The sequence below is a fragment of the Sorex araneus genome, chromosome 5, assembly GCF_027595985.1.
Source record: "Sorex araneus isolate mSorAra2 chromosome 5, mSorAra2.pri, whole genome shotgun sequence".
NCBI lineage: Eukaryota > Metazoa > Chordata > Mammalia > Eulipotyphla > Soricidae > Sorex > Sorex araneus.
In genome coordinates this window covers 46,232,368-46,247,189 of record NC_073306.1, presented here as the reverse complement: position 1 = coordinate 46,247,189, position 14,822 = coordinate 46,232,368, and the positions used below count along the sequence as shown (strand labels likewise).

The following is a 14,822-nucleotide window of genomic DNA, read 5'->3' as shown; positions in this document are numbered from 1 at the left end:
GGTGGAAATGGTAAAGAAGGGAAACCAGAGCTTCATTTCCAGGGTCAGAGCCGTGGCAGTAATTTTCCTAAAGTGACTCAGACACAACACAGTAACAACTTCTGCTGCAATTTTATTTTTATTTCACTTGAGAAATAAAGATTTCCCTCAAGCCACACGAGTTCTTCGCCACCCATCCACTCACCCACCCCCAAAGCAGGACGTGAGTGTATCAGCTGAGGGTGGGGGGCTACAACAGCCCCCCAGGGAAAGAGCCCCCGCCGTGGCCAGGGTGAGGCAGATGGAACCTGCCTAGAATCTCAGCCCCAGGCTGGTTTTTACAAATCTCTCTGAAATGTATTATTTTGGTGACAAAAATGAAGGAGCTTTGTAAATTTTTTAAAAAATTATGAATCATATCAAGTAGTTGTTTACATTTCTTGACAAAATAGGAATTATGACAGCAGAATCAAATTGGCAAAATCCTTAGATTAACTAGGCAATAATTAGGTCTGCTGTTGGGGCTTTTCGTAGTACAAGTGGTTGTAGTGTTTAGATACATGTTTGGTCTTGCTTCCTGTATTGCATTTTTCAATAAACAAAACAAACCAAAAAAATGGGCTCTGTGAGGATTCATCAGCTTCTCAAATTGTCTCCTACCAGCCACGTAGTGAAAATGACGCCCGGGCAGGGCAGCCCAGACATGAGCATTCTCAGAAGGAAGCAGCGGCCACTGTCCCAAGTACAGCATCAGGACAGACAAGGGATTCTGAGTGGCAAACGCTTTTTATGCCAACCGGAGAGATTTTGCAACGGAGGGGAGGAGGCTCCTTGGAACCGCCTGGGGTGGGGCTCCCCTGGGGATGAAGACTGGCAGTAAGGCAGCCCTAGTGGGGTGACCCTGCATGGCTGAGAGAAGAGGGGCATGGGATTAAAGGCTCGGTCCACATCCCAGGCAACAGTGGGGGGATCTGAGGATCTGACACCAGGCGTCTTCCCAGGGGCCACCCCTTAGGGCTTGCCTGACACGGTGCAACTCCTGGCACGGTGGCCCAACCCTCCAGCCCCCTCAAGTACCTGCAGTGGCCCGGGCCACGCCGGGAGACTGAAGGAATCCCTGAGGCCAGTCGTGCTGGTGAAACACTCCAGCTTAGTGGACTTTGTGCAGCTGGCCTTTCTCTGCCCACATGCAGGTCAGGACAGCCGAGCGGCGGGGAGCCAAGGCGTCCTCCCCATCTGCGATGTGCATGGGGAAGCATCTACCAGACACTGGAACTTCCGACCCAGTGACCACCGCGTGCTCCTCATACCCTGGCCCCCACATCCCCTTCGCCCAGCTTGGCGTAACCCCCCAGACTGAGGCGTTCCAATCGTGGCCAGCTCCGGTGGGCACCATCGTGTGCTGCCGGGGCCCCGAGCAGAAGCTCTCCAAGGCCCAGATCCAGAGACTTGGAATGTTCGATGCAGGAACCGGAAGGCTGCACGGTGATAATCACGTGGCCAGTCTGGGCTCGTGGGCCCCAAGGCGAGGGCAGTCCCGGACCCTTCAGAGGGTAACTGTTGAGCAGGGCTGGGAGCCCCAGGCGAGGGTTCGCAGGCTCGGACCGCAGACTCCGCACGGAGGGCACCGGCGACGTGCCCCGGTACGCCGACAGGTCCCAACTGTCCGGCTCTGAGCAGCCAACGGCTCTGGGAGTCCTGGGACCGGGGCTAGGCAGGAGGGCACAGTCCCAGCCGGGGCCGTCGGGGGGCCGCAGCGCCTGGGCCCGCAGCGCCCCCTGGCGCAGCCGTCGCGTCTCCAAGTCCCGGTTCTCGTAGAGCAGCGTGTTGGCGCAGATGAACACGAACAGGCCGACGCCCATGACCACCGGGCCCAAGAGCCGTAGGCGCTCGTGCGGGCCGTGCGCGCGGCCGGCGCCGCGGCCGTCCCGTCGCAGCTCGCTCACGGGGGGCGCGCTGGCGTTGGCAGCCCGGGCCCCTGGGCTCCCGGCGCGGTGCGGCCAGTAGCCGGCCACGGCGATGCCCATGCCCACCAGTACCACGAGCGCCCCCAGCGCCGCGAACGCCCCCGACGGCGAGCGCAGCCGCAGCCGCGCCCGCACCCGCAGAGGCTCGGGCGGGGTGCGCGGGCGCCGGCGGCGGCCCAGGCGCCGGCCCAGGCGGGACACGCGGCCCTCGGGGCTCCTCCGCACCTCCCCGCAGTCTCCGGGGCTCCCCGCCGTCATCTCGCCGGCGTCCGGGCGCTCTGCGGAGACAAGGTGGGAGGGGCTGCACCGACGGGCCCAGGGTCCGGCCGCGCGCTCCGGGCGCCCACCCCCGGATTCTCCCCGGCCGCTCGGCGGGGGAGCCGCCCCCGCTCGGGTTTTCCGCAGCGGAGCGCGCAGCCAGGGCCGCGGGAGGCGGGAGGGGCGCGGGCTGCTCCCGGGCCGGGGGAGGTGCCGGAGCCGGGACCGCGCTCACCCCCGCACGTGGCGGCCCCGTAGTAAAAGGACCAGAGGGTGCGTGGGGGAGGACGCAGGTCCGCCGGGGTCGCTGCGGGCTCCACCTCCCCCCACTGCGCTTCACGTACCGCAGCGGCGGGAGCGGGGGGTTGTCGCCGGCTCTGCCGCTTCCTGCCCCCTCCTCCCGGATCGCCTCATCTGCACCGAGGCTGCAGCAGGAGACACTTGAGCGGGACTCCGGCGGGATCGCCCAGAGCAGGACCCGCGCCCGACTCCGCCCTGGAACCCTGCAAACTCGGCGCCCAAGTGCCCGCACCCGCGGCCGCCCGGCGGGACCCGGGGCCAGGGGCAGGCCTCGCCCGGCTCCCCTTCTGGCTCCGCCGTCCGCCCCGGGAAGGCTGTTCCCAGGCTGCGGCGTTTCCAATTCGGGCTCCTGGGATGAATCATCCCCTTTCCCGCCGCCTGGCCTCCTTTCTGGCCTCCTCCGCCCCAGGCCTCGGTGGCCCGCGTCCCGGCCCGAGCAGCGCCGCCCCTGCACCTCGGCTGCCCCGGGGCCCGCCCCGCCTGTGGCCTGGCCGCTGGGTGCGGGCCGGGGCAGGAGTCCCGCAGCACAGCCAGGGCTGCGTGTGGCGTGACCCGCACCGCAGGGAGCTTGGCGGACAAATGGGGTCCCAGCCCAGGCACCCTGGGCGATGAGAGAGGCGGGTGAGAGTCCCTCGGTCCGGTAGAGTGTCCTCGCCCGCCCGGGTTGGGTTCGAAGCAGCTCCAGCCTCGGGACGTGCAGCCCAAGTCCGGAGCAGGAGCACCGGCTGCCTCACCCTCTCCCCATCCGCACCCCCGAAACTCAGGGCAGGACGCCCCATCCCTGGCTCCCGCCGCAGAGTCGAAGGCGCACGGCCTAGCGCGGGGCCCTGGGAGGCCGAGTCCACTGCCCGGTTTTCCCCGACGGAAACGGCGACCTGAGAGGCGGCCCGAGTCCCTCGGCCGCGCCAAGCGGGGGGCTCCAGTCCCGGGACCCTCAGAGTGCCGGGCACTTCGGTCCGGGACCGCCGCCCTGGGAGGGGCCAGGCCGACTGCAGCGTCCACCTCGACTGTGGCGCCCTGTCCCCGGTCCGCGGCCAGAGGAGTGACCGCCCCGTCCCGGGTCAGGTCCGGCGCCGCAGTCCCAAGTGCACACCGGCCCCCCGAGTACCCGCGTGTCCCGGCGAGGAGGAGCCGGAGATCTGCAGAGACGCGGCCCCGCTCCGAGGCCGCGGGGTTCAGAGTCTCGGTCGGGGGTCCCGGGAGCGCGAATTCGGGGACGCGCGGCCCTGTGTGCCGGGTCGCCGCAAGTTGCTGGGGGCGGGCGCCCCGCACTCCGGGGTCCGCCTCCGCCCGCGTCCACACTCCCGCGCCGCGGAGAGAAGGCGCAGGCGCCTCCGCCAAGGAACTCTCCGGGGGGAGGGACCGAACAGAAAAGTTGGGGGGAACGGGGGGCGAAGCCCGGGACCCTAGCTGTGCTCACCTGGCGGAGCCGCGCCCGCGTGGGTCCGGGTCGAAGTCGCGCGTAACGGCTGGCGGTGCCTCCGCGCGGCTCGGAGCCTGGCCCCGCCCCGCCCGGCCCGGCCCGCCCCCTGCCCGCCCCCCGAGGCCTCCCGGCCCGCCCCCCGGAGCCAAGGCACAACCCCCGGCCCGCTTTCCCCGGGACAAGACCCCTGAGGCCTGCCCCCCCCAGACCCGCCCCCTGAAGCCAAGACACGTCCCTTGGGCTGTCCCCAGGAGTCCTCCCCAGCCCGCCCCCCGTAGTCCTCGCCAGCCCGTCCCACGGAGCTAAAACAACCCCGCAAGCCAGCCCCCCAGACCCGTCCCCTGGAATCCTCTTGACCCGCTCCCCCGCCCTCCCGCGAGTCAAGACCCTGTATCCTGGCCCGCGCCCCGGAGCGCAGCCACACCCCTCTCCAGCCCCCCTCTGCAGCCCGGCAGCACCTCCAGGCCGAAGGGCTCCCGAGGGTTCCGGGACCCACGTCTCCGCTTTACTTCTTTCTTAAAAGCCGGGAGGGCGCCCTTTTCTCTCGTGGGGAAACTGAGGCCCGCGAGCCACAGTCCTCTGTCCCCAGCTCTGCAGCCTGAGAGCGCAGGTTCGGATTCGAAACCCGAGCGCTCAGAGCCCCTCGCGCCAGGCTCCCATGAGAGGACTCGCGAGGGGCTCATGAGAGACTGCCTGCATGCTCGGCGCCGCCCGGGAGGCTCCCCGGAGGAGGCGGCCTGAGCTCCCGCCCCGCCGACCCCTCAAGCCTCGCTATCGCTGTAGCTGCAATAGGCAGGGGGTGTCTGTACCCCCAGGGTGTCAGGCAGGCACCCGGCGTGGGGGCGCCCAGGCGCTGCCCGGGTCTCCCCGCGAGGACTCCGTGTGGGGCGCGGGGGTCCCCAGGGGCGCGCAGGAAATGCCCGGCGGAGCTATTGAGTCCAGCGGGGAGCAGGGTCCCGCCGGGCCCCCATCTCGATGGAATGCACCCGAGCTGGAGGGGAGGCGGCGTCTGTCCTGAGCCGGGAGGAGGGTCGGGGCGGCGCCGCCTGCGCGCCCCGCGCCCCGGAGCAGGAATGCGGGGCGGGGCGCGGGGGTCTGGCCGCCCAGTTTCCATGATGCTGGGGGCGGGCCGGGCTCCGCTCCAGCTCCTGCGCTGGGGCCCCCAGCTCCCGCGGCCGGGCCGGGCCCCTCGGGAGGAATTTCCGGCCTGGGATTGATTAAGTCCCGGCCCCTCCTCCCGCCCGCCGAGACCCCCCGACTCGAGGGCCCCCGGGGGGGCGCTAATGAGGCCCGGCTGCTATGCAGGGCCGCGCGGGGTGGGGCTGGGGGCTGGAGGAAGAACCAGCCTTGGCCCCGTACCTCGCAGCACCCAGGGAAAGGGGGGGCCGCCAGCGCCCCAGACCCCTGCAAGACCGACTGCGAGGGGCCGGTGGGCGACCGTCACGGCCCTCGCGGTCCAAGAGCCGCACCCGCTGCCTTCGTGGCCCCGAGTACACGGCAGTCTCCTGCCTCCCGGCCCCTCCAGCCCCTCTGTTCCCTTTGCTTGAGAACCCCCCCCCCAACTCCCCACCAACTGAGCACTGCACTCACCCTCCAAGCAACCCCTTCTCCACTCTGGCCCACCATGTGTGGGCCCCTTCCGGGGACACCCTGGACGGGCCTGGGCAAAGCCGCAGCCCAGCAGCCCTTTCTGCCCTCCCCGCTGCCCCCTCACCCCTGCCTCCAGCCCCCACCACACGCCAGACCCTATCTCAGGGCCACAAAACTGAGGGTCCAGATATTCTCCCACCCACCCTGCTTCTGCTCCTCTTTAGGCCTCCCCACTGCTCAGACCAACCCCACCAGGGGTCCCCTAAAGCTCCTTGCCTCCACCCACCCGCATCCAGCCCATCACCCCAGGGACTGTGGATCTGGAACAGCCAGTTCTGGCCCCCAGGCTGCTGCCTCCCTCCCCTCCCGCGCCCCCCCCCACCCCCGCTTTTGTTCCAACATCTGCAAGGGGGAGGTTCATTTTTGCCTCACACCCTCCATGGCCCCTCCGTGGCTCCGTGGCGCCCTGCAGATGGGTCTAAACCTCCACATCTCACAGCCCTGGGTGGGCTTCCTTCCCGGAGTCTCTCCTGGGCAGCTTCCCTGGCCTGGCCCATCAGCATAGTTCAGACCCTCCCCTTCTCCCACCCCCCACATCCGCTGTCACCCCTCAGAGCCCTTTCCTGAGCTTTGGAAGAACTTGGGAGCTGAGCGCTTCCTGCCCATGACCCCACTGTCTGTAAACCCCAGGAGGGCCAGCTCTGTCCGCTGGTCATCACTGTCTGCGCCACTCTGGCTCTCGGCTGGTCGGCCTTCCCCACCTTCCACCCCTCCTAATCTCTGCCCCAGGGGTCGGACTCAGCTCTCTGAGTCTGTCCCCTTCAGTCAAATAGGGGCAATGCTGCTCCCAAGGGTCTGAAGCCTGAAGCCCAGCCCACAGAGTACCCACCTAAAACCCACGCCCTCCTCTGCCCTTGGGGACTGCGGGCAGAGCTTAGGGGCCGTGGAGACCTTTGCTTCTCTGGAGTTCCTGGGGAGGAAGAATTGATCCCCTTGGGGTTCTCTTGAGATGCCTGCAGGTCAGTGCTCCGCTCCATTTACAGAGGAGGAGACAGCTCAGACCTCAGAGCCGTCCACAAAGCAGCGGCATCTGCTGGGCAGTCCCCCACCCCACCCCACCGTGAGGGATCAGGGAGCAGGCAGCCAGTGTCAGCGTGGGGGTTCTGGGACCCTCCCTGACCTCCGAGGGAAGGAGGGCCAGGTTGGGGTCCTGGGGCATTCAGTGGCCCTCAAAAGCAGGGTATGGGGACAGTGACCCTGAGGTCATGTCCTCCCCAGGAGCCACAGTGGGGACCGAGCAGTGGGCATCGCCTGCATGTGCCGAAGTGGGATTCAACCTCTCAGCCCCCATCTCAGGAACAAACAGGCCATCTGGAGCTCCCGCCCGGGCCCCTGGACTGTCCCTGGGAGCACTGTGAGGACACAGTTCTGTCCAGGGGTCTCTGCACAGTGTAAGCACAGTCTCGCACCGGCTGGGATAGGCCTGGGGGGTCCGGGGGAAACAGCTTCAACAGTTCTGCCTGCGGAAGACTGGGTTTAACCCTGACACCACAGGGCCCCAAGCACAGCTGGATGTGACGCAGAAAACAGAACAGACTTCAGAACCAGGTTCAGAAGCTGAGCATGGTTCTGGGGCCCACTGCTTGGGGTTCCCATGAGCCTTGAGGGTGCCCTGGGATCCTGACTCTGCAGGAGTGGAGGCCCAGATTCAGCAGAGAGGGAGGGGCAGGTGCGCGCCAGACCCCATCCCAATGCCCTGGCCTGGCTTTCTTTTTTATTTTTTTCTTTTTGGGTCACACCTGGCGATGCTCAGGGGTTGCTCCTGGCAGTGCTCAGGGGACCATATGAGATGCCAGGGATTGAGGGAATCGAACCCAATCGCATGCATGGCAAACGCCCTACCCACTGCACTATTGCTCCGGCCCCTGGCCTACCTTTCTTGTTTTGCCTTTTGTTTTTTTTGTTTTTTTGCTTTTTTGAGTCATACCCAGTGATGCACAGAGGTTACTCCTGGCTCATGCACTCAGGAATTACCCCTGGTGGTGCTCAAGGGACCATATAGGATGCTGGGAATCGAACCCGGGTCAGCCACGTGCAAGGCAAACGCCCTACCCGCTGTGCTATTGCTCCAGCCCCTTGTTTTGCTTTTTTTGACTGCTTCCAGCAGTGCCTGTGGTCCACACCTGGCTGGGGATCAGACCTGGGCTCACAGGTGTGTGTGCCCAACCATATGACTCTCTGTTCAGCCCCAGTGCCTCCGTTTATTGGGGTGGAAGCTAGTGCCCAGAGAGGGACAGTGCCTTGATCGTTCTGACCCAGCTAGTGACCAGCACAGCTGTGTTTCCGGCCCCTGGTGACAAGTTCCCATCCAAGTCCTTTCAGGTCTCTGGGGTATACAGACTCTAACACCATTCCAAGGCCAGTGAAAGCAGGGAAGACTTCATGGAGGTGGGGGCATGCCCCCTGGGTCTCAGCGCCAAAGGACTTTCTAGGCTGTAGAGGGGGGAGGATAGTCACTCTATGCAGCCAACTATGTGGAGGCATGGGCTGGGGGAGTCGACTGAACTGGAAGGAGGAGACGGAATGAAGGGGGTCAAGGGCCTGAGTTGGGGGCACCCCAGTGCTCTCTCCACTCCTGGGAGCTCGGGGCAGGCCCGCGGCCGAGTCATGGGGCAGAATGAGTGTGGCCTCCGGGTTGTCACTGGGCCTGCTGCTCCGCCCTGCAGTGACTGGCTCCACACAGCTGCTGCTGACTGCTGTTCCCTGTCCCCAGCTGAGCCCTGACACCCCCGCGCCCCCCCCACCCCGGGCCTTCCTCTGACCGGCTTTTGGAGGCAGGAATGAAGATGGAGAAGGAGACTTTGGTGAAGGCAGACACTAGGGTCAGATCATTCTCGACTTCAGCAGTGGCCCAGGGAGAGCGCGGGGCCTCGCAGCCTTCCTTCTGTTTGTTGGACGATGTCAGGGCCCACTTTCGGGGGCCTGGGGACAGCTCGAGTTCCACCCGGGGCCCCCACCCACCCACAGTACCAGGACCTGGCACGGTGTGAGCAAATCGTCCCATCACCCACACCCCAGACGGAGGGTGGATGTGCCCGGCCCACGGAGGGTAGGAGCATATGGAGTGGGGGCAGATCAGGCAGGAGAGGGGCCAGAGGGCTGGGCACCTGCCCAAGGCTGGTCTGTGTGGAAGGGGGTCACTCACAGGGACCACATGGGCTTGAAGATGTGCTGTGGGGGTGGTTCCTGGGCGTCTACTTGAAGGGTGGAGGGAGGTACAAGTTCTGGGAGGAGGGGCATGGGGTGGCCGCTGGCAGAGGCCAGGAGGGGTGAAGGGAGAAGTTTGGATGGAGGGCAGGGAGTGCCAGGGCCAGGGTAGAAGAATTTTGTCCCGGGGTCATGAACGCCCTCACTGACACGGTGTTCACTGCACAGGAGATTGTCCTGTGCAAAGGCACTGGGGACACTTCTCTCTGCACCTCGCTTTCTTCTTTCAGTCCCAGCATTCATCACGGGCTGACAGGGGGCCCAGCAGAACTTGGCTGCCATTACTGTTTGGGTTGCTTTACCTGGGGAGGGGTTTGGGCCCCACTCACCTGCTCAGGGACTATTCCATCTCTGTGCTCAGGGTCACTCCCAGGGGGTCATGTGGTGCTGGGGATAGATCAAATGTGCACAGGAGCCCTTCGAGACATCTCTTGGCCCTATTGGTTATCACTTTTATGGCCACTGACTTAGTTCTGCTATTTGAACCCATCTCAGGGTGTGGCCAGAACCCTTTCTCTGCCCCTACCCACCCTCCTCCCCCCACTCACACACAAGAGAAAAGTGAACTTAAGCAAAATAGAATCGTTTCTCCATTGCACACCTGAGCCAGCACTGCACGTCGGGCACCCAGTGTCCTTCCATCCTGCTGCCCTGCCAGCTGTGGGGCTGCCGTCCCCCTCACCATTAAAGCTCCCACATAACCCACAAATCCAGTGCGTTCCTTCCTGCTTGTCAGTGCCAGCCATGTAGCGTCCCCAGTCTCCAGGGGGCTGGGACAGGGTACAAGGAGACGACCAGACTCCTTGCCACAGACCCCACGGGGACGGGCTTCTCCAGGGAGTTACATGTCAGCTGCCAGGGCCCGTGTGTGTGTGTGTGTGTGTGTGTGTGTGTGTGTGTGTGTGTGTGTGTGTGTGTGTGTGTGTGTGTGTGTGTGTGTGTGTGGTCACCCAGGAGTCAAATCACCCCCATTCTCCCTCCCGCATCTTACTGAAACGAGACTCCAGTTTTAGGGGTCTCCCCTGCCAGCAGCCAGCTAAGGAAGGTTGTATGGGAAGGACCCCCCAGACACAGCGAGGGAGCCGAGAACCCGCGGACTCTGCTCAGTCGCGCTCGGGAGCTGCAGGCGGGACCGCTGCGGGACCGGGTCTTGGCGCCACCTTGCGGCGAGGCTCCGCACTTGCACCGAGAACTCCTGCCTGATTTAGGGTTCTGAGCGCCTCCTGCTCTGGGACGGGATCCCGCTACACCGCTGCCTCCCCCTGGCAGTGACCGGGCACTTTCCTTTGAGGTGTCACCCGGAGTGGGAGCCCCACGCGTCTCCTGCGGTTTCCCTTTTACTCCTGTCAATGCATCGGGTCTTGCATGGCCCTTCAGACAGGCGGAGCAGGGAAGAGTCAGCCGGGCTGAGAGCTTTCAGGGCACACAGAGAGCCTGTGCACGCGGGGGGTGAGGGGGGACTGTGCACGCAGGGGGGACTGAACACTCAGGAGACTGCACACAGTAGAGGGCGTTCCTTACACGGAGAGGGGTCTGTGCATGCAGGGGTCTCCAGGGGGGCTATGCGTGCAGGGTCACTCCCGGAAGCGCTGGGGGAACCATGTGTGGCACTGGGGATTAGTCACCAAGGATGGCTATATGCGAAGCAAACACCTTAACCCCCTGCACTAGGGCCTCAATAAACTTTCTCTTTGCTTTGGGAATAGCTGGCAGTGCTCAGACCATGCCTACTGCAATGCTGGGGGGCGGGGGGGGGCAGGGTTTTGTTCCCTGCCACGCTTGGAGAACCGTAAGACACCAGGGATTGAACCCGGGCTCCCACATACGAAGCCCGCGCTCCAGCCCTTTGAGCCATCTATCCGGCCCCACTTAGTACATTTCCATGACACAAAACTCTCATATAATTCCACCAGACAAGACAAAGAATATGCCAACAAACACCCCCAGGTGCCCCAGATGTCACTGTCCAAGCAGCACCCTCCCCTCCTAGTCTGCAGCCCTCTTCAGCAGTCCCAGGAGAGCTGCTCTGTTCCCAGCGTTCATGTGAGAGAATGAGCGTGGCACTCACTGCCTGCTCTCTTCACGCCCGGGACATGACTCCGGTTGCTCTGTGCGGCTCTAGCTCGCTCACCCTCGCCTCCGCGGAACTCGGCCATGGAAACAGGCTTGTCTCGACTGAGGAGACCTTGGGCTTGTGTCTGGTCCAGGGATGTCACTGATGAGGCAGCACAGGGACTGATGCATGGTGCTTGGTGCTTCTGGGGGACGGAGGCCAGAGGCGGGTTCTCTTCCATTTGTTTGGCTCATTTCAAATCCTAAGAGCAGCCTGTGGGCAGCAGGTCCTCCTGGAATGAGCCTGGAATGAGCCTGGAATAGATTACTTGCTTTTTAATCTATTTGTTTTGGGGGGAGGCACACCTCAGGTCTTATTCCTGGCTATCCTAGGGATTACTCCTACCCACTGGACTATTGCTCTGACCCACTGCATTTGAGCACTGAAAATAAATTTTCAAGGACCAGAGAGATAGTACATGTTTATCCTGCGTGTGGATGACCCTGCTTTGATCCCTGACACCACATGGTCTGCTGATCATGGCTTGATGCAGCCCTAGAGGTCCCTGAGCACAGTTGGGGTGTGGTCCTGGAGGCCCCCAGCACTGCAGGGTCCAAGCAGTCCTGGCATTGAGCCGCTGACCCAGTTGTCCAAGAATCATCAGGAGTAGTTCCGACCCACTAGAGAAAAAAAAGACCCCTGGGTGCCAGGAGTTCAGGTTGCAGGAGGGGCTGGACTAGTGGCAAGGGGTTGCAGAACGGTGAAAGTCTGGGGGGTGTGCGGTGGGGGAGCCTGGGAGTGTACTGGGAACCACGCCCCAATCTCTACTGATTGCTCTCCTTCATCTGCCAGCAGTAAGAGCATGACGAGGTTCTGGGGCCTAAGGACAGATGGTCTGTGGAAGCTTCTTTTAGAAACCAGCTTCACAGTGACATTATTTCTCTATCTATAGATATATGTATATATATATGTACCTATATAGAGATTATGTATATATACCTATATATATCTACATATGTATATATAGATATATGCATATACATATGTATTATAGATATATACATGTAGATATTTATATACATTGATGTATATCTATATATACATACACATAATACATATAGGTATATACATACATATACATATATAGTGATTTATATATATAGTGATTTTATATATATATCACACACATATATAGTGATATATATACATATATACATATATATGTATATATATATATATATATATATATACACGAGACGTCAAAAGAACGCCTGAACGCCTGGCCACCCACCTACGAGATGGTCAGACTTCTTCGTCAAGACCCTGAACGAATGGTTTGATGTTCTTCATGTTCCTGGAGTGAGCAGACACCATTGGGCTACACTAGCATGCGACAGGGACAAATGGAGACATTATGGTGACTGCTTGAGCAAATCAATGAGCAACGGAATGACAGGTGATACAAGTGATGTTTATACACACATATATACATTTGAACCCAGGTCAGCTGCATGCAAGGCAAGTGACTTACCTGCGGTTCTAGCTCTCCAGACCCCATATTTTTTGGGGGAGGGTCACACCGGGCAATGCACAGGGGTTACTCCTGGCTCTGCACTCAGGAATTACTCCTGGCAGTGCTCAGGGGACCATATGGGATGCTGGGAATCGAACCCAGGTTGACTGCATGTAAGGCAAATGCCCTACCCGCTGTGCTATCACTCCAGCCAGACCCCATATTTTAAAACCATTTTCACTAAGATACTGGGACTTGCAATACGTTAATGACACTTTTCATGCATACATAATTCCAACACTGTACCCATCACCCAATACCTACTTCCCCACCAGTGTCTCAAGGGCCCTCCCAGAAAGCATAATTCATTAGACAAAATCTCCAGCTCCAATTACTTCGGCCATTTGTTTTTCCCTTGTCCCACATAGGAGAGAGGTCTTTTTAAAATTTTCATTTTCTATTTTAATTTTTTTGTTTTATGGAGTGATAGCACAATAGTAGGGCATTTGCCTTGCACGAGGCCGACGCAGGTTCAATTCCTCTGCCCATCTCAGAGAGCCCGGCAAGCTACCTAGAGTATCCCGCCTGCACGGCAGAGCCTGGCAAGATACCCGTGGCATATTCAATATGCCAAAAACAGTAACAAACAAGTCTCAGGATGGAGATGTTACTGGTGCCTGCTCGAGCAAATCAATGAGCAATGGAATGACAGTGACAGTTATTTTATAAAATAGTTCACGATATTTGATTACATTTAATATTCGAACACCAATCCCACCACCATTACACCTTCCCACAACCATATTTCAGATGTTTCTATCCTGAATCCCAACCCCTGCCCCAAGGCATAACCAAAATAATTTATTTTGTATTGTTTGTTATGAAAAACCACTGAAAATGCTACAAAAAGTTTCCTTAGAGGAAAGAATGTGAAGATTGTTGTATTTCACCGAGGGGTCATTGAGCCCTTTTATAAGAGAACACTAAGATGTTGTTAAAAGTCGAAACTTGTGTGATTATATATATACATATATATACATATGTATATATATATATCTGTAAAAAATTATTTCCCTCTAAGATTGGTCACCTCTTACTTTAAACCCCATCAAATGTGGTGCGGTCCTCTCGGAGTATGGGTGGTGTAAGGTATAAGTTGTCCAGGAATAGGTTCACTCATGGGTGAGGCGTGTGGAGCGTGTGGAGAGTGACTACGAGCTTGGCAGCAGTTGAGTTCTGGAGGTTTTTGGCTCCTGGGGCTGAGTCCCTTGGGATGGGAGAAGTCTCAGCCTGGCGCGGGGTCCGGTGGCATGGTTATGGCGTGTGTCCTGCTATGCTCCCTTCTGGGAGAGAAGGACAATGAAACTCTGGATGGAGGTAGAGGATGAGATTATCTGGAACAGCGAGAGGTGGCTTATGAGCATGACTGCTGAGTTGCCGGAAGCAGGGGGACATGGGGAGAGGATCCTTGTTCCTAGTTCCGTTGAACCCAGAATTTTCAGTCAAGAGTCCTGCATACCTGGGTTTTCTGCAGATTTGCTCATGGGTGAAAAAAGTTTATTTCTTACGGAGTGGTGACACCCACACATACATAAAGCTAAACTCCTAAAATCCCACAAAATCATGAATCAATAGTAAGTTGCTAAGTTTTTTCATGAATTGTGTTATCTTTCTTTTTTCTACAGGTATATAAATCCAAAAATTAATAATATGAATAATTTTATGCTACCACATTTTAAATGAAGATGAAATAGACATATCCTACAAATACACAATTTAGTCCCATTGTTCTTCAATTTGCTCGAGCGGGCACCAGTAACATTTCCATTGTGAGACTCGTTACTGTTTTTGGCATATCGAATACAGCATGGGTAGCTTGCTAGGCTCTGCCGTGCGAGCGGGATACTCCCGGTAGCTTGCCGGGCTCTCTGAGAGGGATGGAGGAATGGAACCTGGGTCGGCTGCATGCAAGGCAAACGCCCTACCCACTGTGCTATCGCTCCAGTCCTAAAACTGTTTAATCATTTAAAATTGTCAATTAATTTTAAATTAATTAAAGTAACTACAAACCTATAGTAAAGAAAAAAGAGACATAAACATAATGGGAACATTAAAGCACTGTGGTTTTCCTTTTTTTTTCTTTTTGGGTCACACCTGGCAATGCACAGGGGTTACTCCTGGCTCTGCACTCAGAAATTACCCCTGGCGGTGCTCAGGGGACCATATGAGATGCTGGGAATCAAACCCAGGTTGGCTGCATACAAGGCAAACGCCCTACCCGCCCTACCCGCTGTGCTATCGCTCCAGCCCAAGCACTGTGGTTTTCAAAGTGTGAAGTCTCAGGCAGGAGCGACAGTACAGCACGGAAGGCTCTTGCCTTGCATGCAGCCAGCCTGGGTTCAATCTGCAGCATCCCATATGGTTTCCTGAGTCCGCTAGGAGTAATCCCTGAGCACTGCCATGTGTGGCCAA

At 59.4% G+C, this 14,822-nt stretch overlaps 1 protein-coding gene across 2 annotated transcripts; it reads right to left on the bottom strand.

Moving 5' to 3' along the window:
• Positions 1 to 99: 99 nt before the first annotated feature.
• TMEM200B (transmembrane protein 200B) lies at positions 100 to 4,005 on the bottom strand. 2 transcript variants are annotated; one of them, XM_055140805.1, is made up of 2 exons: positions 3,925 to 4,005; positions 100 to 2,224 (listed from the first exon to the last, which is right to left on the bottom strand). In XM_055140805.1, the coding sequence occupies exon 2, from the start codon at positions 2,202 to 2,204 to the stop codon at positions 1,284 to 1,286; it is 921 nt and encodes a 306-aa protein (XP_054996780.1). In that variant the 5' UTR covers positions 2,205 to 2,224; positions 3,925 to 4,005; the 3' UTR covers positions 100 to 1,283. The 2 variants fall into 2 exon arrangements, with proteins under 2 accessions (XP_054996780.1, XP_054996779.1); XM_055140804.1 differs by lacking the exon at positions 3,925 to 4,005 and adding an exon at positions 2,549 to 3,802.
• Between the last annotated feature and the right edge of the window lie 10,817 nt (positions 4,006 to 14,822).